Source organism: Cherax quadricarinatus, chromosome 27 (genome assembly GCF_038502225.1).
Source record: "Cherax quadricarinatus isolate ZL_2023a chromosome 27, ASM3850222v1, whole genome shotgun sequence".
NCBI lineage: Eukaryota > Metazoa > Arthropoda > Malacostraca > Decapoda > Parastacidae > Cherax > Cherax quadricarinatus.
In genome coordinates, this window is record NC_091318.1 from 18,780,231 (window position 1) to 18,806,584 (window position 26,354).

General features: G+C 39.2%; 1 protein-coding gene across 5 annotated transcripts in view; it reads left to right on the forward strand.

Annotated features, from left to right (window-relative positions):
* Not10 (CCR4-NOT transcription complex subunit 10) overlaps positions 1–26,354 on the forward strand; it is a 188,746-nt gene that overhangs the window by 16,583 nt on the left and 145,809 nt on the right. For all 5 annotated transcript variants that reach the window (XR_011392481.1, XM_070089062.1, XM_053780045.2 and 2 more), the window contains 5 exons: positions 6,695–6,889; positions 13,453–13,545; positions 13,694–13,844; positions 14,187–14,358; positions 22,680–22,932. Coding sequence is in view for 4 of the 5 variants with exons in the window: in XM_070089062.1 (XP_069945163.1) it covers positions 6,695–6,889; positions 13,453–13,545; positions 13,694–13,844; positions 14,187–14,358; positions 22,680–22,932 (864 nt within the window). In the remaining variant the exon portion in view is untranslated. The remainder of the gene's footprint in view (positions 1–6,694; positions 6,890–13,452; positions 13,546–13,693; positions 13,845–14,186; positions 14,359–22,679; positions 22,933–26,354) is intronic.

Below are 26,354 nucleotides of genomic sequence, written 5' to 3' on the forward strand. Positions count from 1 at the left end.
AAACCTTACAGTATAAAATACAGTACTAACAGCATAAAAAGTAAAGTAAAACATGAAATACCAAAATAAAGCACTAAAATAGTCATTACAAAAATGTTTTGTTGATATTCAGTAGTAAAGTTCGACTTACGACCATTTCGACTTACGACCGGTTTCTTGGAACCGAACTCGGGCGTAAGTTGGATGGTAGGTGTACTTCTTTTGCAGTTATAGTCTTAAGCAGTAAAAACAACATAATACATCACGACAATGAACTACAATTATATACAGTGGTACCTCGAGTTATGAACTTTATTCGTTCCAGAAGGTTGTTCGAGTGCCGATACCAAATGAATTTGTTCCCATAAGGAATAATGTAAATTAGATTAGTCTGTTTCAGACCCCCAAAACTACACTTAGAAAAATACACTTACATAATTGTTTGAGTTGGGAGCTGTTCGAAACTCGAGGTGAATTTTTTGCTCGTATCCAGAAACAAAAAATCGACTGAGCGACTGCTTGTATCCTAAAAAACTCGTATGGTGGGGCACTTGTCAGCCGAGGTTCTACTGTATGTATTTAAAACTTTAAGGCATTCCCAGTCTTTTAAATGCTTTATTTGCTCAGTGCAGGCCATAAACAATCTTTGTATCTGTTCCAGCTCTGATATTTTTCCTGCCCTAAATGGGGATGTCAGTACTGAGCAGCATTCCAAATGAGAGAGCAGAAATTATTTTAACCCTTTTAGGGTTTCGGCCGTACTAGTACGGCTTATGCACCAGGGTTTTTGACGTACTAGTGTATGTCTAAATTCTAGGGCCCTCAAATCTAGTGAGAGAAAGCTGGTAGGCCTACATATGAAAGAATGGGTCTATGTGGTCAGTGTGCATGGTATAAAAAAAATCCTGCAGCACACAGTGCATAATGAGAGAAAAAAAACTTTAACCGTGTTTTTGGATTAAAACAGCAACTTTGCACTGTATTTTCGTATGGTATTTATTGTTGGATTCTAGTTTTCCTGGTCTCATTTTATAGAATGGAAGACATATTACAGAAATTGAGATGATTTTGACTGGTTTTGCAAAGAAAAGTACCTTGAAATTGAGCTCAAAGTAGCAGAAATGTTTGATTTTTACCAAAGTTCAAAAGTAAACAAATCATGCTATGCGTCCAATACATGTCAACTGGTGAGTCTGATATTCTTTCACAAATGCGCTGATATTATTTATACCATTTCTACACTAATGCAGTAGTCTGCGTAACAGTAAATATTCTATTTTTTGTGAGATTAAAAATTCAAAGTGGAAAGCAAAAGAATATAAGAGGGGTATGGGGGCATGACTAATGAACAGAGGAAATGTTATTTTAGTGCCAGGAATGTCTTGTTTATTCTGGACCCTATTTGGAAATTGGCATCTTTTGAAATTTGTGTGAAACTGGCAAAATTGCGAAATTCTGACCACTGTACATGTATTGGATAGTTGAAATCGGTAAATGGGTGATTTCTTGTACTCATTCGATAGAAAAAATGGAGTTCTAGCAAAATAGTTATGATTTTTGTTGACAAGTACACTGGAATTAGCCGAAAATAGGGCTCAAAGTGGGCAAAATCGCCAATGCGTAAACATCGTCGAGACCGCTAACTTCGCGAGAGCATAATTCCATTAGTTTTCCATCAAATTTCATACTTTTGGTGTCATTATGATTGAGAAAAGATTCGCTATCTTTTCATAAGAAAAAATATTTTTTTTTTTTTTTTTTAAATTTGGCCGACCCTGAGAACAAGTCTCTAAGAGGGCCTGTTGACCCTGAAAGGGTTAAACTGTTCAAACATAGATGTAAGTTTTCACACCCAGCTCTCCAAATAACTTGACTCATGAAATCGTAATGACGCAATTGCAAATATTTTGGATTTTTTTTTTTTTAAATGAAGAGGGTATTATTCTACATGTTATAAGATATGCACAACTTGTCAGACACTGCAACATCATGGAATTTTGGTTCAGAGGACATCTACAAGACCTTCTTCACGGCTGCTACAACTAACCCATCCCTTTGGGCAGGACCTACTTCCACTGGGGAATCCCGCCTACCAGTGACTATGCCCTCGTCTGCTACACGTCCTTATCCACTGATGCCTATATAACTGCCAGTCTTCTTGCCTTTGCTCCAGATTCTCTACCACCACGATGCTGTAAACACTAACTCCAAGGCTGAGGGACTGATTACCTCATCTTTTGTATATAGTTCTACTGCCTTCTAATTATGTCCTAGAATCTGTATTGATAAAGCGACTGGATGGCGAAACGTGTACAATAAAGATATCCAGATGTTGCACATGTGTTTTAACTTTCACGTTATAAGATAAAAAAAAATTAGGGTCAGTACTTACCGAGATATAAGCCCGTGAAGTTGGCTCTGAATGCTCAGGTGACAGCAACATCAGGTGCTGCCACTTGCAGGAACATTAAAGATTTATCCTTTTTTTTTTCTCTCATTTCTTTTGTAATTTTCGTAATTTTTATGTTATGATAATTATGTTTTGTTACATATCTTTTGATTTCATAGCCAATTGTTGTTGAGACACAAATGTTTGGTACTGAATTAGTAATCATACTGTCACAAACACACTTGTTCACACTGATAGATGAATTTGTACACCTGGTTCAATCACATACTATTACAATATCTACATATATATACAAGGTATTTACAGGTCCCCTTTATGTTTCTAGAACTCCTCCATTGTATGATACTCCATGAAGCATGGATTCATACAGAGTGCCACCCCACACTGCTGACATGAATCTTGTGTCTTTTTGCACTTGGGGTTGCCTTGTAGTTTTAGCACACAAAACACACTTTCTGAGAATACTCTTCTTTGGGGTAGATGGTATCGGTATCAGACAGTGACAGTTAGGGATTATTTGGTTTGGTACCATCGCCCTGTGGTTGTGATGAGGGGACAGGTCACTGTTGAGGGACAGATACGGGTGTGATACCATACTTTTTACTTTTTTACCATCTGCTTTATGACACTGAGGGTGAATTCTGCATAGAGTTGTCGCTTCCTAGTCTTTATTTCATACATGTTGTGAACAACGTCCCCAGAAATGCCCAGCATCCGCCTGGTATCGTCGAGTGTATTTTTCCCTGTGTAGATAATGACATCCAACACAGTACCAGTCTGTCACACACAACGAAGAGTTTTATACCAAAGCAATTGTTTGCTTGGTGCATATTGTTTGAATGACAGTCTTCCCTTGAACAGAATCAACGACTCGTCAAAAACGTTGTTCTTGAATGGAAAAAATTAGGTACTGAATTTTTGCTTCAGATACATAAACAAATGGTTTTTAATACTTGACGTGCTGTTGGAGTGTGAGCAAAGTAACATTTATGAAGGGGTTCAGGGAAACCGGCAGGCCGGACTTGAGTCCTGGAGATGGGAAGTACAGTGCCTGCACTCTGAAGGAGGGGTGTTAATGTTGCAGTTTAAAAACTGTAGTGTAAAGCACCCTTCTGGCAAGACAGTGATGGAGTGAATGATTGTGAAAGTTTTTCTTTTTCGGGCCACCCTGCCTTGGTGGGAATTGGCCAGTGTGATAATAAAATAAATACATAAACACTTCCTGGATTTTGTATAGGAGGCCATTTCTGTTGGGCGTATTCCTGTCTGAGAAGTGCAACATTCGTAACAACAGAGTGAATCTGTTGCAGGGAAGGAGTTCACAAGAGACTGGAGTATTGATGAAGTAGTCTGTGGACCAGTAGTGTGCTATATTGTGCTTATATGTATGTGGCATAAGCATGACAGTGCCAAGGAATAAATACATTTCAGCCACAGTTGTATCTTTCCACCTGTGCAGGCTGTAACGATTCTGCAACCTCTGTGTTGTCCATTGTATAGTAGTAGTAACTGTTGGTCTGGGTGACAGTCAAGTTCATTATAGGCTCATTAAAGTATAATTGAAAATACTGTAGTCTAACTCTGTAGACTCATTTGTGATGGGACATGGGCACGATGACACTTCCACTGGCATCAAAATTGTAAGGATGTGGCATGAATGGTGTACTTTTTGTCCAGTTCCATTCACAGTCTGGTGGTGCAGGGTGGACCTGTGGCATAGGGCATGGGGAAGCAGGAGGAGGGACAGGAGTGGAGGCAGCACATGGTTGAGAGGGTGCTGGGTGGCCCTTTGTCTGCCCACCCACTGCACCATGAGGTCCAGGCACCATGCCACCCACCTCTTCTTCCTCCATCCCAGCATATTCTCCTTCATGAACAGTATCACTATCAGTGACTGGGGTTTTGGATCATGACCTCCCACAACCCTTGCAGACTGCATGTGGCACACTACCTGAACGTAGGCGCCACCACCTAAAAGTACATTTTGCTGGGGAATAATGAATATTACTTTCACTCGACGAATCCTCTAAAGGCATAAAATCGATCTTGTCATCACTTGTATCACTTTCATTATTGTCACCACCAAAACCGTGGGAAAATGATAATTTCCTCTTGCTTAGTTACCTTTGGGTAGTAACACTAGCCACCCCAGAGGTGCTGGGCTGAGGGGTCTGGTATGGCCACACTGTCCACACTGGCCATACCAGAGGTGATGGACTGAGGGTCATCTGGGTTATCATCAACATTTTCACTAATTCCTTAATCATGAGTGGCCATATCAGTGTCAAATCCACTAAACTCATGTTTTGTATCATGGGGGTTTGCCATGATGTTGACCCAAGATGAAGCTGAAACTAACTGGTGGTACTATGCGGTACTGCAGTGTCCCCAATTTTTTTCATGCTGCGCACACTGAGTGCACAGACCCATTCTATCATGTCTAGGCTGTTCAAGCCTTTCGTGCCAAATTTGAAAGCAGGCAAAATAAAACTTAGATCTATGTTTGGAGTGCTAGCAGTACAAACATAGATCTGTGTTTAAGATTAAGATGTTTATTTTGACATGATACATTAACTTAAGATTAGGAAGGCAATAATAGTTCATATGGTCATTAGATGAGTTACAGTGAGTACAAGAGAATTGAATATTCTATTAGGCAATGCTACATGGCTTTGATAAGTCTAGCAGAGAATTATTACACTATTGAATTAGTTTATAAAGATTACAGTATTACAGTGGAACAATTTAAAACAGTTTAACCCTTTGACTGTCGCGGCCGTATATATATGTCTTACGAGGTACCGTGTTTGACGTATATATACTCATAAATTCTAGCGGCTTCAAATCAAGCAGGAGAAAGCTGGTAGGCCCACATGTGAGAGAATGGGTCTGTGTGGTCAGTGTGCACCATATAAAAAAATCCTGGAGCACGCAGTGCATAATGAGAAAAAAAAAAACTCCGACTGTTTTTTTTAATTAAAATGCCGACTTTGTGGTCTATTTTCGTATAGTATTTATGATTGTATTCTCGTTTTCTTGGTCTCATTTGATAGAATGGAAAACATATTATAGAAATAGAGGTGATTTTGATTGATTTTACTATAAAAAGAACCTAGAAATGGAGCTCAAAGTAGGGGAAATGTTTGATTTTTGCCAATGTTCAAAAGTAAACAAATGATGCCATTGTCCAATAAATGTCCAACTAGCCATTCTAATATGTAGTCATGAATGGGTTGATGTTATTTATACAATTATTACAGTATTGCAGTAGTCTGCATAATAGTAAGTCTTCTATTTTTTGTTTGAATAAAAATTCAAAATAGAAAGCAAGAGTAATATCAGAGGGGCCTGGAGACATGACTGATGAGCAAAAAAATTTTATTTTAGAGCCAGGAATGTCTGCATTGTTCATTCTGGACCTTATTTTGAAATTGTCATATTTTTTAGTTTTCGTGAAATTGTCCAAATTGCAAATTTCTGACCACATTATTAGGTAGTTGAAATCGGTAAATGGGCAGTTTCTTGTACTCAATCGATAGAAAAAATGGAGTTCTAAAGAAATAGCTATGAGTTTGGGCGACTGGAACAATGGAATTAGCCGAAAATAGGGCTCAAAGTGGGCGAAATCGCCGATTTATAAACAGCGCCAAGGTCGCTAACTTCGTAAGAGCATAATTCCATCAGTTTTCCATCAAATTTCGTTTTTTTTGGTGTCATTACAATCGGGAAAAGATTCTCTATCGTTTCATAAGAAAAAATAATTTTTTTTTTTAAATTTTGCGACACCAGGAGACACCTCAGGATTGGGGGTTGCGACAGTCAAAGGGTTAAGGGTTAAGTGTCATCATTGGCACTATTTCCCTTGTTTTGAAAGTTCATTATTGTTTGAACTTTACCTTCTGAATTTTTTAAAATTTGTTTTTACTATTTTACTGTTGATTCATTCTTTAAAGACATACTCCCTACATGTTTATGCTCAAATATTGTATATAGCTATAAATGTCCTAACAGTTTATTATGGTGTATTGATAGTTCTTCACAAAACTTCCAAATTAAAATATGCGAGCACAGAGGTGTCTCACAGAACTGGTCTTCCTTTGACTTGCTGTCTCACTCCGAAATTCGCGAACATTCACTTGCCTTATATCTTGATTCTTGACTCTTTATTCAGGGAAGTGGAGCTGCCCTCTCCTTACTCTGATCAGGTCTAATTATGTACCTCCCATTTTCCAGGCACTGTATAGCCCCTACAGGTATAGTGCTTTCCCATGATAATTCTAACATTATTTGTAATGTCTTCACCAGATGGCTGAGAGTAAGAGTAGCGGGGAAGAGCCTCAGGAGACTGCAGCATCCACAGAGGCTACCAACACATCTGATACAACTGATACTGAGAGAGAGTGGGCACAGGCTGCTCAGGCTGAGTTCACAAAGGGCAACTATGTTTCTGCTCTGACACACTTGAACCAGTTGCAAGCCACTAGACCAAAGGATGCTAAGGTAAATAATTAATTTGGAATATTTTAGAAATTTCTAACTTAGTGTGGGTTTTGCAGACACTCTCTCTTTCTCTGCTTGACCAACATGGCTGGAAGCAGGTGGTTGTGTACTACTTTGAGCAAGTTTTTGGGATTCCCAGAATGCACCCCAAAGCAGCCATGTGCTTTTGGTCCTATGAAACTCCAGGCTACAGGTATATTGTGATTTGAAGGCAAGCTTTTGGCATCATTAATTATTAGTGAATACAACTGTAATGGGAAGTAACATGGCCTACCAATTTAATTTTGTCTCTACCTTTGTAAATAATGTTAATATTGAAGAGTATACAGTGGAACCTCGGGTTACGAATTTAATCTGTTCCTTGGAGTTCTTTGTATCCTGATTTGTTCGTATGCTGGGTCAATTTTCCTCATTTAAATTAATTGAAATGCAATTAACCCTTTGACTGTTTTCGACGTATAAATACGTCTTACGAGCCAATGTTTCTGACGTATATATACTCAATAATTCTAGCGGCTTCAAATCAAGTGGGAGAAAGCTGGTAGGCCCACATGTGAGAGAATGGGTCTGTGTGGTCAGTGTGCACCACATAAAAAAAATCCTGCAGCACACATTGCGTAATGAGAAAAAAAAAACTCTGATCGTTTTTTTGGAATAAAACGCCGACTTTGAGGTGTATTTTCGTATAGTATTTATCGTTGTATTCGCGTTTTCATGGTCTTAAGTGATAAAATGGAAAACATATTACAGAAATAGAGATGATTTTCATTACTTTTACGATGAAAACGACCTTGAAACTGAGCTCAAAGTAGCAGAAATGTTCGATTTTTACCAATGTTCAAGAGTAAATAAATCACACCACACGTCCAATACACGTCAACTGGGGAGTCTAATATTCTTTCACTAGTGCACTGATATTATTTATACCATTTTTACAATAATGCAGTCGTCTGCATAACAGTAAATTTTGTATTTTTTTGTATGAATAAAAAATCAAAATAGAAAGCAATAATAATATAAGAGGGGCCTAGAGATGTGACTAATGAACAGAGCATATGTTATTTTAGTGCCACGAATGTCTACCTTGTTTATTCTGGACCCTATTTTGAAATTGGCATCTTTTTTATTTTGCGTGAAATTGGCCAAATTGCCAATTTCTGACCACCATATTGGGTAGTCCAAATTAGTAAATGGGAGGTTTCTTGTACTCAGCTGATAGATAAAATGGAGTTCTAAAGAAATAGCTATGAGTTTGGTCAACTGGAACAATGGAATTGGCTGAAAATAGGGCTCAAAGTCGGCGAAATCGCCGATACGGATATGTCGCCGAGACCGCTAACTTCGCGGGAGCATAATTCCACGAGTTTTCGACCAAATTTCGAACTTTTGGTGTCATTACCATCGGGAAAAGATTCTCTATCATTTCATAAGAAAAAATAATTTTTTTTTTTCAAAAATTGAGCGACATAGAATGACAGTTTCAGAGAGGGGCCTGAAACAGGCAAAGGGTTAATTCGTTCCAGCTGAATTCCTGCTCTCAGGAGGCATGACAAAATAACCCTAATATCAACTCTACGGCTTATTTATCTGTCACAATTCATCTAATATGACACAATAAATATAAATAATATAGAAACCCGATATACACTCTTGAATGAATAAAATATGTCATTACATGGATGGTGGAGGGAGGAGGATTGTGGTCGGGAGCCGTTGTGCTTTCTCGCTATGAAGACGTCAGAGGTGTTATTTTAAGAGAAAACTGAGTTTGTGAGGCTAACTGAATTAGACTGGTGTACATATGACATTTACATACCTTGGAGAAGAAATGCAGAGTGGCATAGCCTGTCAGGAGTTCACACTTTTCTTAACCCTTTCGGGGTTTCTGACGTAATAGTACGACTTACACACCAGGGTTATTGACATACTAGAACGCCTAAATTCTAGCATCTTCAGATCTAGTGAGAGAAAGCTGGTAGGCCTACATATGAAAGAATGGGTCTGTGTGGTCAGTGTGCACGGTATAAAAAAAATCCTGTGGCACACAGTGCATAATGAGTAAAAAAAAATCCGACCATGTTTTTGGTTTAAAACAGCGACTTTGCAGTGTATTTTTGTATGGTATTTATGGTTGTATTCTAGTTATCCTGGTCTCATTTTATAGAATGGAAGACATATTACAGAAATTGAGATGATTTTGATTGGTTTCATAATGAAAAGTACCTTGAAATTGAGCAAATCATGCCAGGCGTCCAATACACATCAACTGGCGAGTCTAATATTCTTTCACAAGTGCACTGATATTATTTATACCATTTCTACACTAATGCAGTAGTCTGCATAACAGTAAATCTTCTATTTTTTTGTGAGAAAAATTCAAAGTGGAAAGCAAAAAAATGTAAGGGGCGTGGGGACGTGACTAATGAACAGAGGAAATGTTATTTTAGTGCCAGGAATGTCTTGTTTATTCTGGACCCTATTTGGAAATTGGCATCTTTTGAAATTTGTGTGAAATTGGCAAAATTGCCAATTTCTGACCACTTTATTGGATAGTTGAAATCGGTAAATGGGTGGTTTCTTGTACTCTTTCGATAGAAAAAATGGAGTTCTAGCAAAATAGATATGATTTTTGTCAACTAGTACACTGAAATTGGCCGAAAAAAAGGGATCAAAGTAGGCGAAATCGCCGATATGTAAACATCGTCAAGACCACTAACTTCGCGAGAGCTTAATTCCATAAGTTTTCCATCAAATTTCATACTTTTGGTGTCATTATGATCGGGAAAAGATTCTCTATCATTTCATAAGATTATTATTATTATTTTTTTTTTTTTTTTTTTTTTTTTAACTTTGACCCTGAGAACGAGTTTAGGAGAGGGCCTCTCGACCCTGAAAGGGTTAGAAACGGCTTTGTACGATTTTTGTGTTTATCTCGCTACACTACGTATCTCCAGTGAGCTGTTTCTCCGTCAACCATGTCAACAGCAGCTTTACCATCTTTTAATTGACAGAGGTCCACTTCTTAGAAATTACTGTAATGCCCTTTGCTGGTGCTATAACCTTTATAGACTCCTGCTTTAGTATTGTACATATAGTAGATTATTATTATTATTATAATCATGGGAAAGCGCTAAACCCATAGGTACATATAGTAGAGGGGCTACACTTGAACTCAACTCGCCAAGTCCTCAACCCTCGTACCTAGTCTGTGCTTATTAATCATTTCTTGCTTTAATTCCATGAAAATCATCCTCTTTCTTCTCTGCACTGTCCTTTGCACTTGCTTCCTTAGGACCCATGGTTAGAAGAAGGAAATCTGGCAAATTAACTGCGTGAAACGTAAGGAAATCTCGAGAATTCCTTGCACCGCGAGGGTAGCTCCATAAGCACATTTGCACTGGTGACCATTGTGGTGGTGTTGTCAAACTAAATTATACGCAGTATGTACATAGTATTATTATAGTTATTATTGTACTATTACGTATCATTATATTATATATTATTATTTTATTATTATATAGTATTTTATTATCATTATTAGTAGTACAGTGGACCCCTGACCAACGGCGGCATCGACTAACGCCAAATTCGTCTAATGGCACTCTTTGGCGTAAAAATATTGGCTTTACCAATGGCGAAAAACTTATCTAACGGCTTTCGTCCTGAATGTGTCCATGCGGCCAGAGCTTGGCCTGAGCACGCCCAGCCACTCCAAGACTGTGTGCCAATGTTTACAAGCCATTTCGGTCGTTTCCATGTGTACCTGCGATATATTTTGTATTCCAGTGTTTTTAGTGCTTGTAACAGCTAAATAAGCCACCACGGGCCCCAATAAAGCTTCTGGTGCTAACCCTGTGGTAAAAGGGTGAGAAATACTATCGAAATACTATTGTACCACGGTCAGCTGCTGCTGCACCACCGTCAGCTATTGCTGCACCACCGTCAGCTGCTGCTGCACCATGGTCAGCTGTACTACTTGAAGATGTGGAGAGACTGTTGTTGGTGTGGCTGATCGAGAATACCGAGAAACAATTAACCCCAGATGGGTAGCCACCCAGGATAACCCAAGAAAGTCAATGCGTCATCGAGGACTGTCTAACTTATTTCTATTGGGGTCCTTAATAATCCCTTCAGAGGGCAAGGCAGACCAAAATGCGAATTTGAAAGCGATTTCGTATGAGGGGATAGAGCTGCTCGATTTAAGGTCAATGAGGCCATATAAATGGAGTTGTAAAAGTTATGTGTCAAGCAACTGCAGACATGCTAAGCCCGAGTAAACTCGGTCCTGCCCGTTAAGGGTATAACAATTTAAAATGTTGCAAGGTTGCAACTGTTAAAAATAAAAAAAAAAAATTTAAATTTATTATACAAGTAGACAATATAAAAAACATAAATGGAACTTGTTTCTGAACAATTTGTAAGCATTAAAAAAAATAGAAATAGGAACTACTTATCAACAATGACACATTGCAATGGGATACAACTTACAAATGAAATATTCCTGAGTTCCCTGAGAAAGAACAATCATTTTACATCACTAATTTCTGCAATGAAACTTTATGAAACAATTTCTATCCTTCTTGATGCATAGATTTACTTTGCATGTGGCACAGGAAAATGAGGATGTGACATGATTATTCTTTTTGCTGCAATACTTGCATGTAAGCAAGTATCTTCTTGTTCAATTTCTGCTTTTTGGATGGTGGCATAGCTTCCTCCTCATCTGTGACACCTCTGCATCTTGTGGCAAGTATTCATCACCACTGTCCACCAATTCCAGGTCATCTGGGTCTTGATCTGAGTCATTTTCGTCCCAAATACAGACAAATTTTGACTTATCCTTGGAGGACTCGCCATAGAACAATTTCTGATTGATCTGGAAGGACAATAAAAAGGTTCTGTACACACCCAGATCATTACTGAATTCATATATACACTACCAAATTTTATATAAATATTTATATACTGAAACTTGAAAACATCACCTAAACGGGCAGGGCCGAGTGTACTTGGTTCTCTTTTGTTGCACTTTTTTCATATGCATGGTGCACTCTTATTATGCTTCACAACGTCTTTATATATATATACACCTATCATCCGACTTACGACCTGCTCGACTTACGACCACTCGACTTGCGACCGTGTTTTTTATGCCAAATTTCTGGGAAATAAACAGCTATTTGTGTTGTACACAGTGTTTATCCTAAACCTTACAGTATAAAATACAGTACTAGCAACATAAAAAGTAAAGTAAAACATGAAATGCCAAAATAAAACACTAAAATAGTCATTACAAAAATGTTTTGTTGATATTCAGTAGTAAAGTTCGACTTACAACCATTTCGACTTACAACCGGTTTCTCGGAACCGAACTCGGTTGTAAGTCAGATGGTAGGTGTATATCAAAATATAGCTAAACTATTCATTTATGCACTAGACACACAAATGAATACTTATGACATTGTAGAGGGTGAAATGCAAGAGTATATGAGGAGCACTCGACGAAAAACATGAGTCTGGGCGACGCCAAGCTAGAAATGTTTACATTTTGCTCTCTCGACCAATGGGAAGCAAGGAGACGCCATTCCTTTAGCTGGAGCGATTCAGGGAAGGCTTGTGATTGGTCAGAAATAGAGAATGGGAACCCAGATGCGCTGGGGGAGTAGGAGGACACTCGCAAAAACCACGCTGTCAGGACTGACTAAAGGGCTGGAACAGCAACAGACCACAGCTGAGGAAAATGGTTCAGAGGAGGAGGAAGAGAGGGGAGAATGTACCTTCTTTAGTGATTAAGGACATTTGTGCAAGGTGGAGGGAGGTGCAAACTTTTGTTGAAAAATGTCAACCTGACCAAGCTCAAACAAGCCATATCTGCAACATGTTCAGTGACAAAACCTTGACCCACTTCAGGCAAATCTTAGAGATGCCAGAAACAGAGCTCTCTGGAAAGTTTCTTGGTGCAACAGGGGTGCAGTGACTCAAGCTGGTCCTAGTGGCAGTAAAAGACAAAGAAGGTATGTAACCCTCCATAACCTGAAGCCCTTATGGAGGGGGATTCCCCTTCCAAACAATAATCAGTCCTCCCTCTCTCCTACTTCCTGTCTTCCATAAGCCAACAAGAGTCTTCAATAAAGGTATGTAATAGTGATTTAAATGTTCATTTATTTATTTTATTTAGTTCTCATTGTTTTGTGAATGTAAAACTATAGTTAACCTTTAAAACATGTATTTTTTTTGTTAATATTTTTGGGTGTCTGGAATGGATTTTGTATTTACATTAATTCTTGTGGAAAATATTTCAGTTTTCAGCCATTTCGGATTTAGGCTGACCTGGAATGGATTACAGCCAATAACTGAGGGTCCACTGTATATAAAATCTATAAATATATTAGTTTTTTAATTTGGATCTTGTCAACCTCTGTCTACTGGTTCAGCTTCCAGATAAACCATTTGATGGTTAGGCTTAGCAATGCTTTTCTGTAGAAACTCCTACTTTTTTCTCCCTCCTTTCTTTTAATTTTTTGGCAGTTTCTATATACGTACAATGTTCATTTATGTTTCAGGTGTTGATGAATAAGGCTGTAATTGAGTATTACAAGAGTGATCTCAAGAAAACTGAAATATTTCGTAAGCAGTTGGTAGATATTTGCTCGCAGGTGAGTGGTTATGTACTTGCTACTTCTGTTCTCATAATAAGTCTCATTTAAAAGTAGATAAAACTACTGAAGAACTGATTTAATTAGAAATAAATGTACATTCATTTATGTTGTATGTTACAAATAATTCTCTCAATATTCTTTGTAGTGTGGCTTCAAAATTGATGAGGTAGACTCCACAGATGAAGTTGACCGAAGTGTAATACACCTTAACCACTGCATTGTCCTCTACCACCTCCACCAGTATCGGGCTGCACTTTCACTCTTGGAGAAAATGTACACAAGTCTAGAGTCCTTAGGTAGGCTTTTATCTAAGATATATGTTCAAACTTGCCTTGGAATTACTATTATTATGAGGACTTTCATAAACACAATTGATACATAGTTTCTTCTTTTTTACATTTAGCAGTTTATACAGTAGGGGTTACCAGCCCCTTCTCCCGGCACTGTAGTCGCCTCTTAAGACACGCATGGCTTATGGAGGGAGGATTCTTCTTCTCTTCCCAGTAATGATTATTATTATTATTATTTTACTTTTATTGTTATTTTGTCATTATTCTGTGATGTGATGTGAAAGTAAGATGTAATAGATAAGCATATAAAAAACTGCTCTTCTTACAGTGTAATGTTCTTTCCCACAGAAGAGAGTGTGGGGATAGGAGTATGTCTGGTGATGGCTGAGTGTCACCTTGGGGCACACCACCCTGAGAAGGCCCTTACTGTTATTGCTCACACAGAAACTACCTTCTTGCCCCAGCCTCTCCCTCACACACCATCTCACAAGCAACCACCACCACAAGAAAAGGAAAACAAGTAAGAAGTTTAATTTCTCCCTCTGATGTTTGATAATTCACATTCCAGAGGATCTGCTAGTTGATCTAAATCAATAGGGTATCCCTTGTAAGGGTGGGAGGTTCCTTGATATGAGTGAGGGGCTCTTTATCTAGGGAATGAAATCTGACCCTTACTTTCTTTGGATCATACCTGATTGCCTCCCATTCCCCAGGTGCTGTATGACCCTCTTTGGGTTTAATGCTTCCAGCATGTGTAATAAAAATGATAATGCATCAACTTTGTAATGTACATTTTTTTTTTTTTGGTCTGCATTTGGTATTTGCCCATGATTAGTGATTATTACACTTTTTTTTATTACACATTCAGTTATATTTGATGATTACCATACAGCTATGATTGGTGATTACCATGGCACATTGTCATGGCTGATGATTACTGTGCTACACATTAAGCTATCATTGATGATTGCCAGATATAAAGTTATCTTTGATGGTTACCATACACTCAGCTCTGATTAGTGATTACAAAACACACAATGCAATTGTAATCACTGATATCATTTGTATTACAGTGATTGCCATAAGGCTATTTAATTTGTACTGTTGAGTGAACTTAGTAATATATAAATGCTCTGGCACTAAAATAAAATTGAACAAGTTGATGAAACACATTAAAGGAATGAAGAGCTAACTTTCAATTGATATTTAACTTCTTACAAAAAAGGTTTAAGTTTGAATTTTTTTATTAGCCGTATTTTTTTTTTATTTATTTATTTATTTTTTTTTTTTAACAAGTCGGCCGTCTCCCACCGAGGTAGGGTGACCCAAAAAGAAAGAAAATCCCCAAAAAGAAAATTCTTTCATCATCATTCAACACTTTCAACTCACTCACACATAATCACTGTTTTTGCAGAGGTGCTCAGGATACAAGAGTTTAGAAGTCTTCTTCTTTCAACATACCAGCCATATCCCACTGAGACGGGGTGGCCCAAAAGGAAAACCGAAAGTTTCGCCGTTTAAATTTAGTAATATATACAGAAGAGGAGGTTACTAGTCCCTTGCTCCCGGCATTTTTGTCGCCTCTTACAACACACATGGCTTACGGAGGAAGAATTCTGTTCCACTTCCCCATGGAGATAAGAGGAAATAGACAAGAACAAGAACTAGAAAGAAAAATAGAAGAAAACCCAGAGGGGTGTGTGTATATATATGATTGTACATGTTTGTGTAGTGTGACCTAAGTGTAAGTAGAAGTAGCAAGATGTACCTGAAATCTTGCATGTGTATGAGACAGAAAAAAGACACCAGCAATCTTACCATCGTGTAAAACAATTACAAGTTTCCATTTTACGCTCACTTGGCAGGACGGTAGTACCTCTCTGGGCGGCTGCTGTCTACCAACCCACTACCTAAAAGTTTAGAAGTACGTATATACGTATAAAGATACACAACATATCCCTCCAAACTGCCAGTATCCTAAACCCCTCCTTTAAAGTGCAGGCATTGTACTTCCCATTTCCAGGACTCAAGTCCGGCTATATAAAATAACCAGTTTCCCTGAATCCCTTCACTAAATATTACCCTGCTCACACTCCAACAGCTTGTCAGGTCCCAAATACCATTCGTCTCCATTCACTCTTATCTAACACGCTCACGCCCCTCGCCCACAAAACCTCCTTTACCCCCTCCCTCCAACCTTTTCAAGGATGACCCCTACCCCGCCTTCCTTCCTCTACAGATTTATACGCTCTCCATATCATTCTACTCTGATCCATTCTCTCTTAATGACCATTAGTTGTAATGTAGGTACAAATATGAATCAGATCCTGGATTTTTTTTTTTATAGTAGTATATTAACCATTTCACTGTCCAGTCCCACAAAAGTAATATTGCTCCCAGTGTCCACGTTTAAGAAAAAAAAATTCTTCTGAAATCATAGAAAATCCTTTCTGAAAGTGACATCAAAAGTACAAAGTTTGATGGAAAACTTATGGAATTATGCAGACATCAAGTTAGGGGTCTGGTCACAGTTTATACATTGGCTATTTCACCCACTTTGAGGTCTATTTTAACTCGATTCCAATTTTCCTTTCGACCAAGCTTTTAGTTATTTTGTTAGTATGCCATTGGTTCTATTGATGAAGCACAAAAACTGCCCATTCAGCTATTAGAACTACCCTATAAAGTGCACAGTAGTCAATGATTTGGCCATTTTTACACAAACTAAAACAAATTTCAAATTAAAATAGTCCAGAATAAACAATGTAGCTATTCTTGACACTAAAAAGTTTCCTCTGTTCATCATGTCGCTAGGCTACTCCTTCATTGCATTTGCCTCTCAGTTTGAATTCATCATCAAATAAAAAGATTTATCCTATTTCTCGGATAATAAAATACAGTCGGGAATGATTAGACATGGTTTATGGCATCCCAGTAATTAACTTAGACCTATTAAAAACACATAAAACAGACTGGGGGACTGTAGGGGGGGGGGCTATATCCATCCTCAGAAAAATTGGTAAAAAAAAAAATATTTCTGCTACTTTGAGCTTAATTTCAAGCTACTTCTGATTCTGAAACAAACCAAAATCATGTCTATTTTAGTAGTATAACTTTCATTCTATCAAATGATACCAAGAAACAGCCAATAAAGCCATAAAAATCATCCTAGAAAACTTCTCAAATTTGCTATTTTATACCAAACACATGATCAAAATTTTGCTTTTCCCATCATGCACTGCATAGGGCAGGATTTTTTTTTTATACTGTGCATACTTAATGCACAGACCCATTCTCTTATATCTAGGCCAATATTTACCACTTGCAGCTTATCTGAGGGAGCTGATCTCAAAACACACTTCTACATGAGCAACCCTGGCATCAATTACCTAGACCTATGTGACATCCACATAGTTGGGTTTGTGGTATGAACAGAATTTGTTGGAAATTTGAATATTCAAATCTCTACGAATACAGCCTTCTTAAAATCTAAGTTATAATGTATTATTATTAGTAATAGTAGTAATAGTATTATTTATTTTTTTATATATATACTGGAGAAATTATATTGACTGAGTTTGCAAATAGTGTTCATGTAGAACAACTCCTAGTTTTACACAGCCTTTTAGACAGACTTTACCAAGATTAAGGTTACAAGATATTATTGTATATGGTTGTTGTCTTTATCTAACAGTTAATTATTACAGAATAAATTTAAGATGTCTCCATTGGGAAGTAGAAAAGAATTCTTCCTCCGTAAGCTATGCATGTCGTAAGAGGTGATGAAAATGCCAGGAGCAAGGGGCTAGTAACCCCTTCTCCTATATAAATTACTAAATTTAAATAGAAAAAAACTTTGTTTTTTCTTTTTTGATCATCCTGCCTCGGTGGGATATGGCTGGTTTGTTAAAAAAAAAATTAGGATGTGCTGTACAGTAGGGAGCATTGAAATTTTGGTCAAAGCTGCACTCTTCAGGCGTTGTTCCTTATATGCATCTTAGATTCAGTCCCAAATATGAAGTTGATTGATTGAGGTTTTACCTACAGCATTTGCGATTAAAACTTTGGAATATGTCTGTATTACTGAGTAGCACATTACTGTATTACTGAGTATCTATGTACTCTGCAGTATTTATAAACAGTAAGTAACTTTCTCTCTTTTCAGATACTCTGATTACTTATATACTTTATTACTGAGATGGCTACAATATCAACAAGGAAAGCCACAGAATGTGCATTGTTTGGCCATGCTATTGTTCTTCCAGTGAACAAACTTCCATCCAAAGGCAATATGTTAAGGAACTGCTGGCAATATAAATGTGATGGAGAGTTTACTGATGTTTCAGTGATTATCAAGATATCAGCTAAGGGTTGTTCTGAACTGGGGGAGAAGTCAATTGGAGACAGACTATTCCTATTCTCAGCCAGAAAACTATTGAGGAAAGATTGAGAAAATTGTACAGTAGAGGACTGAGAAAATTGTACAGTAGAGGAATAGAATTTAATAAGAACAAAATTGTCTCCAAAAAAGCTACATTTCAGGAAGAAATGAATGAGTTGTTTGATATATGTAGTTGTTTCTGTTCTGCTGCCTCCTGTCAAGATGATGGGTGCAAAATAAAGAAGTGTGACAGATACCACCTGGCCTGTAATTGCGATGTGAAAGTTCCTAAACGTAAGGTACAGTTCCTCCTTGACCAGAGAGGTGATAAAAAGATGAAAATTGGCTGTGTTGACATGACAGTAACGAGGATGTGGAATAGAGTAACAGTAAAAGAGGAGCAGGATGCAGCCAGAGCCAGGAAGCAGCTGGAAGAAAGAGAGTGAACCGGCAGCTGGAGAAGTTTCTGATTCTGCCGATAATTAAGATGATGCCAGAGATAGCCCTTCTGTCATTATTGATGCTGACTGTCTTGAGTGGTCTGACTGGCAGCTCACAGCAGAACAGAACAAGACTCTCCACATTGGCAACCACATGTGACCTATACTTGATCAGTGATTATGCTGGAGCTGCCATTGCTACTGCCACCTTAATGGACTATGGCATTATCACCAAGGATGACTTAAGTCAAGTTATTGAACCACAGAAGTTACGAGATGCCAGAAAGTACTGAGAGCTCTGATGAGGATGGAGAAGATTCTGCTGATGCTGTTGATGAGGACTTGTTAATCTACACTGATGATTAGGATGTCAGTGAAGATGAAGAGAATGACAATGTGGCTCCTGTTGTCAACTCAAGAAAAGTAGTGATTCCCAAACTAAAGTGGCAAGCAAAGAACTATCATTCCATAATTGACTGGAAGACTGAACTCAAAACTGAGCCTCCTTTCATTGCTTCTCTATCAGATCAACAGGTTCTGAAAATTGAGACTCCACTGGAGGTGCCCAAGTGGCCATACAACACCCAAGCTGTTGAGAGAGGGATAAAATTGATGACTGAAGCTTGCACTGAAGTGACTGGACAGAAAGCAAGAGATGGATATATCAGGCAAAGAATATTTACCAGGAAAGGGATGCCCAAGTTCTGCACCAAGAAAAATTTAACTTATAAATTGTAATAGTTTAAAATTAAATAGTTGATGATTGATATAACCCATTGTTGCAAACCCAGAAACAAAGGGAGGTGGTTGACTGACCACTTGGGTGCTGCTATGGTTGTTACCTGGCAGTACCCTGTGTGACGTCAGCACACCCAATGTAGGGGGCTGCTTGACAGCCTCAGTGTCAGAAAGAGAGCATTCTCCACAGAGAGTGTTCACCATCGCTCACTGAGCCTTACGGCCTCAAAAAGGGTGTATTCGCCACCGAGCATGTTCACCACTGCTTGAAAGTCCACTAAGCTCACCTGATGGCCTCAGGCAGAGACAGTGTGTTCACCATGTGTGTTCACCACTTTGACACACACCGGTTGGACGTGATTTCCTGCAGATTATCCCACGATGTTGTGAGAGACTGTGAAGACACGGTCGAGTTAGTGTCGTGTGAAGACACGGTCGAGTTAGTGTCGTGTGAAGACACGGTCGAGTTAGTGTCGTGTGAAGACACGGTCGAGTTAGTGTCGTGTGAAGACACGGTCGAGTTAGTGTCGTGTGAAGACACGGTCGAGTTAGTGTCGTGTGAAGACACGGTCAAGTTAGTGTCGTGTGAAGACACGGTCGAGTTAGTGTCGTGTGAAGACACGGTCGAGTTAGTGTCGTGTGAAGACACGGTCGAGTTAGTGTCGTGTGAAGACACGGTCGAGTTAGTGTCGTGTGAAGACACGGTCGAGTTAGTGTCGTGTGAAGACACGGTCGAGTTAGTGTCGTGTGAAGACACGGTCGAGTTAGTGTCGTGTGAAGACACGGTCGAGTTAGTGTCGTGTGAAGACACGGTCGAGTTAGTGTCGTGTGAAGACACGGTCGAGTTAGTGTCGTGTGAAGACACGGTCGAGTTAGTGTCGTGTGAAGACACGGTCGAGTTAGTGTCGTGTGAAGACACGGTCGAGTTAGTGTCGTGTGAAGACACGGTCGAGTTAGTGTCGTGTGAAGACACGGTCGAGTTAGTGTCGTGTGAAGACACGGTCGAGTTAGTGTCGTGTGAAGACACGGTCGAGTTAGTGTCGTGTGAAGACACGGTCGAGTTAGTGTCGTGTGAAGACACGGTCGAGTTAGTGTCGTGTGAAGACACGGTCGAGTTAGTGTCGTGTGAAGACACGGTCGAGTTAGTGTCGTGTGAAGACACGGTCGAGTTAGTGTCGTGTGAAGACACGGTCGAGTTAGTGTCGTGTGAAGACACGGTCGAGTTAGTGTCGTGTGAAGACACGGTCGAGTTAGTGTCGTGTGAAGACACGGTCGAGTTAGTGTCGTGTGAAGACACGGTCGAGTTAGTGTCGTGTGAAGACACGGTCGAGTTAGTGTCGTGTGAAGACACGGTCGAGTTAGTGTCGTGTGAAGACACGGTCGAGTTAGTGTCGTGTGAAGACACGGTCGAGTTAGTGTCGTGTGAAGACACGGTCGAGTTAGTGTCGTGTGAAGACACGGTCGAGTTAGTGTCATGACAGAGAACAGGGTGTCGAGTGACAGAGGAAGCATGTTATGACGCAGAGAACAAGGTGTCTTGTGACACGGAGAGCAGGAGCGTCATAACACAGAGACAAGGGTGTCTTATGACAGAGTAGCAGGAGTGTCATGAGACTTAGGGAAAGGTAGTGTCTTGTGACATGGGGTAGGTAAAGTCATGACTACATTGTTAGTGTGATGTGATATTAATGCCAAAGAATATACTCTTATTTTATTATGTTTGTGTAAATTAAAAATACTCTTTTATGCTAAACAATGATTTTACTAGTAAAGATTATAAAGTATTGTATGTGTTTTTGTACTCCGGACTATGTTGCATGTTACAGGCTTGGTAATGGGCGAGTTTATTAATTATACTATAGGCCTATTAATTTAGCTTCCCCCAGAAGCTTCATTGCCAAATTTGTAATATTGTAATACCTATGTACATTTGATTATACAGTCTTCACAACCAAACATTATATAAACTGTATACACTTGATTTTTATCCTGACAACCAATAAATTATAACTAATTTATTTATTTATGTCTTTGCAGATGGTACATTGAGATTTTGTATTTACAATAATGCAAAGAGAGCCTCTATTATGCCTAGACATTATGGTGTATAATTTGATGAAAAGTTGATCACGCTGCTGCAGGGTAACATGAAATGGTCTGAAATTTTGCACAGAAGTTTGTTGTGACCATACAAATAATGCCTGAAAAGTGCAGCTTGCATCTCTAAAATTTGTATTTTTTCAATGCTCGCTACTGTAGTTTATTTTTTTCTTATAACAAACAATACAGTGGACCCCTGGCATACGATGGCATCAGCATACGTTAAATCCGGCATACGATACATTTTAACGCAAAAATTTTGCCTCGCCTCGCGTTAAAAAACTCGCCTCACGCGATTCGTCCGAGACGAGCCCCACGTCTGGCCTCAGTGCCAGTGTTCACAAGCCAGCCAGTGTGGCCGCATCTACGCATACAATCGGTACATTTCACATTATCCCAGTGTTTTTAGTGCTTGTAACTACAAAATAAGTCACCATGGACCCCAAGAAAGCTTCTAGTGCCATCCCTGTGGTAAAAAGGGTGAGAATTAGTATGGAATTGAAAAGAGAGATTAAGGAAATGTGTGCAAAGTGGCTTTATGGATGAAAATCACCCTCACACAGCTATTGCAAGCCATGCTGGTGATTATTACAATGACAATGTTGTAAACCACTTTAGACAAATCATAAAGGAACGAGAGGTACAGGCCTCTATGGACAGATATGTTGTGCGACAAGTCCAGTGACTCTCAAGCTGGTCCTAGTGGCATTAAAAGAAGGGAAGTAACCCCGGAAAAGGACTTGATACCTCAAGTCCTAATGGAAGGGGATTCCCCTTCTAAACAATAAGTTCGACACTCTCCCTTCCTCCTCCCATCCCATCAATCATCACCGGATCATCATTAAGGGTAAGTGTCATGTATTCTATTGTAAGCAGAGTACTACTTACTGTGCATGTCTTCTTCAGTTTGTGTGCATTAAACTTAATATTTCATGCGGTAAAACTTTTTTTTTTTTTTTCATTCTTTCGGGTGTCTTGCACGGATTAATTTGATTTCCATTATTTCTTAAGGGGAAAATTAATTCGCCTTACGATAATTTCGGCATACGATGAGCTCTCAGGAATGGATTAATATCGTATGCCGGGGGTCCACTGTAATGTTTTTTCTTTAGATCATTAATGGGTGCATAATTATACAGTAATATAATAGTCATGACAATTAATATTTGTATTCTTTAACAGGTCTCCTGAAAAAAGTAGTGTATCTGGAGGTACTGGCAGCAGTAGTAGTAGCAGTAGCAGCAGCAGTAGCAGCAGCAGCTGTAGCACAAGCAATACTACAGACGAAATCCGATGCAGTGCCACCCAAGAGCAGCTGAGAGGAAAGCTACAGCAGTTAAGAGTCCGAGCAATGCTGATGATGAGAGCTCTTAGGGTAGCCAAAAAGGAACTGAAAACAATTGTTACACATGCAGTCACAGCCGGAAATTCTCTTGTAAGGCAAAATGCTTTTAAATGCCCTCTGAAACATGTAGTATATTTGTAAATACAGCACAATAGGTCTCTCACATATGATGATATTGCATTTCTGTGGAACATGTACAGTACTTGTAAATACAGCACAATAGGTGTATCACATACAACAATATTGCATTCCTAAAAATTGTTCAAGTGTCACTTGTTTGGAGCTCTGAATGTATGTCTAAGATGTTTCTGAGGTGTGGGAGCCGAGTGTGTGTGGAGTTAGCACAATTGCTCCCCTTTCCCCTCCTTTCCCTTAATATCAGGGAGGGGCTGATGATCCAAGAAACTGAATTTCTCTGCCCCTCGGTGGATTGAATCTGAATGCCTCTCATTCCCTAGGCACTACGCGACTCCCACAGGTTTAGTGCTTCAGCCTGATAAGATGATAACTGACATAGGGTTTGTTTTGATTACTGCAATGAGTCTTTTTATATACCAGTATATGGAAAAGAATTTCTCAGGTCTTCTTTGTTTCCTTTAGTTTCACTATGCAGTGGAAACTCGGTATATGACCAGCTCCCTACTCAACCAAACAAATATGACCTGCCGGAACTTCACTGTAAATTATTTTGTGGTTCTTCACATTTTTTTTTTTTGTATTGTATAAATAAGTCACCATGGGGCCTAGGACAATTAGTGATAACAGCCAACCAAACAGAAAATTGGTTGGGAAGAACTTGTTCGATACTCAAACGGAGCGGCACTTGAGGAAGTGCTCAAACTTAAATATTCGACTTCTTTATTTATCAACCGATTACGTTCATTTTTAGTGTACTATTAGAAGCTTATATCGACCATGCTTTGCTGAAGTTTCAAAAATATCGGCCAAAAAGGAAATGAAATATGCAAAATTTACGAAAAATTACATTTGGCAGCGAGCCTGTACTCAGTGGTACTTGGAAAAGTGGTTTTAACACTTGCTGCTGATAGAACACTACTAATTCCATTAAGTTCTGTGTACCGGTTCTAAAATAAACCTTATCTTCATGCTAAAAAAAAATAGTTTCATAACTTTTTTGACATTTTGGAAGATGTCGGTCTTGTTGTCCACACAAATCTAAAAATATTTGGGATACTTCAGAAAGGAGATCGGTCACTTGTATAGCAATCATTCTTCTATGTTTGTTGTGAAAATCAAGTCAGTCCCTTCATAAATAAGGATGGAGTGACCCTAAATAGGTAAATAACTTACTTCCGAGATACAGTGGACCCTCGCCTAACGCTATTAATCCGTTCCTGAGAGCTCAACGTTAGGTGAATTAATTTTCCCCATAAGAAATAATGGATCAAATTAATCCATTCCTGACACCCCAAAGTATGAACAAAAAAAAATTTTTACCACATGAAATATTAATTTTAATACACACAAACTGAAGAAGACATGCACAGTTACATGACTTACCTTTATTGAAGATCTGGTGATGATTGATGGGATGGGAGGAGGGGAGAGTGTTGATGGTGTTAGTGTTTAGAGGGGGAATCCCCTTCCATTAGGACTTGAGGTGGCAAGTCCTCCGGAGTTACTTCCCTTCTTCTTTTAATGCCACTAGGACCAGCTTGAGAGTCACTGGACCTCTCTCGCACAACATATCTGTCCATAGAGGCCTGTACCTCCCATTCCTTTATGATATTCCTAAGTGTTTCACAACATTGTCAGTGTACAGGTTGCCAACACGGCTTGCAATAGCTGTGTGAGGGTGATTTTCATCAGAAAAGGTTTGCACTTTAAGCCACATTGCACACATTTCCTTAATCTTTGAAGTAGGCAACTTCCTCAATTTCTCTATCCCCTCCTCCAAAGCAGTTTCCTCAGGTGTGGCCTCTTGCTGTTGAAGATGATCTAGCAGTTCATCAGTGGTTAGTTCTTCATTGTCCTCCTCCACCAACTCTTCCACATCCTCCCCACTAACCTCCAACTCCAAGGACTTCCCCAATGCCACAATGGATTCCTCAACTGGCATAGGATTCCCAGGGTTAGCCTCAAACCCTTCAAAATCCCTTTTGTCTACACATTCTGGCCACAGTTTCTTCCAAGCAGAGTTCAAGGTCTTCTTAGTCACTTCCTCCCAAGCCTTACCTACAAGGTTTACACAATTGAGGATGCTAAAGTGATCTCTCCAAAACTCTCTTAGAGTCAGTTGAGTTTCTGAGGTCACTACAAAGCACCTTTCAAACATAGCTTTTGTGTACAGTTTCTTGAAGTTGGAAATGACCTGCTGGTCCATGGGCTGTAGGAGAGGAGTGGTATTAGGAGGCAAAAACTTGACCTTAATGAAGCTCATTTCCGCAGAAAGTCGCTCTGCCACATCTGAAGGATTACCAGGAACATTGTCTAATACCAGGAGGCACTTAAGTTCTAATTTCTTTTCAATTAGGTAATTTTTCACTGTGGGGGCAAATGCATGGTGTAACCAGTCATAGTCCCTAGTGACCCATGCCTTACTGTTTGCCCTCCACAGCACACAAATTAGCCTTGAGGACATTGTTTTTCCTGAACACTCTGGGAGTTTCAGAGTGATACACCAATAAAGGCTTCACTTTGCAATCATCACTAGCATTGGCACACATCAACAGAGTAAGCCTGTCTTTCATAGGCTTATGTCCTGGGAGTGCCTTTTCCCCCTGAGTAATGCACGTCCTGTTTGGCGTTTTCTTCCAAAACAGGCCTGTTTCGCCAGAATTAAACACTTGTTCAGGTTTCAGTCCTTCACTGTCTATGTACTCCTTGAGTTCCTGCACATATTTTTCAGCCGCTTTGTGGTCCGAACTGGCAGCCTCACCATGCCTTATCACACTATGTATGCCACTACGATTCTTAAATCTATCAAACCAACCTTTGCTGGCCTTAAATTCACTCACATCATCACTAGTTGCAGGCATTTTTCTAATTAAATCGTCATGCAACTTCCTAGCCTTTTCACATATGATCGCTTGAGAGATGCTATCTCCTGCTATCTGTTTTTCGTTTATCCACATCAATTACAGTCTCTCAACATCTTCTATCACTTGCGATCTCTGTTTCGAAAACAAAGTTGCACTTTTGGCAAGAACAGCTTCCTTGATTGCCGTTTTCTTGGCCACAATAGTAGCGATGGTTGAATGGGGTTTTGTGTACAACCTGGCCAGCTCGGAGACACGCACTCCACTTTCATACTTAGCAATGATCTCTTTCTTCATATCCATAGTAATTCTCACTCTTTTTGCTGTAGGGTTGGCACTAGAAGCTTTCTTGGGGCCCATGGTGACTTATTTTGCAGGTGTAATCACTAAAAATGCTGTGATAACATGAAATGTTCCGATTGTATGCTTGGAAGCGACCACGGTGGCTGGCTTGTAAACACTGGCACCCACGGAACAAGTGAGGCAGGCTCAGGCCACACGTGGACACGTCTC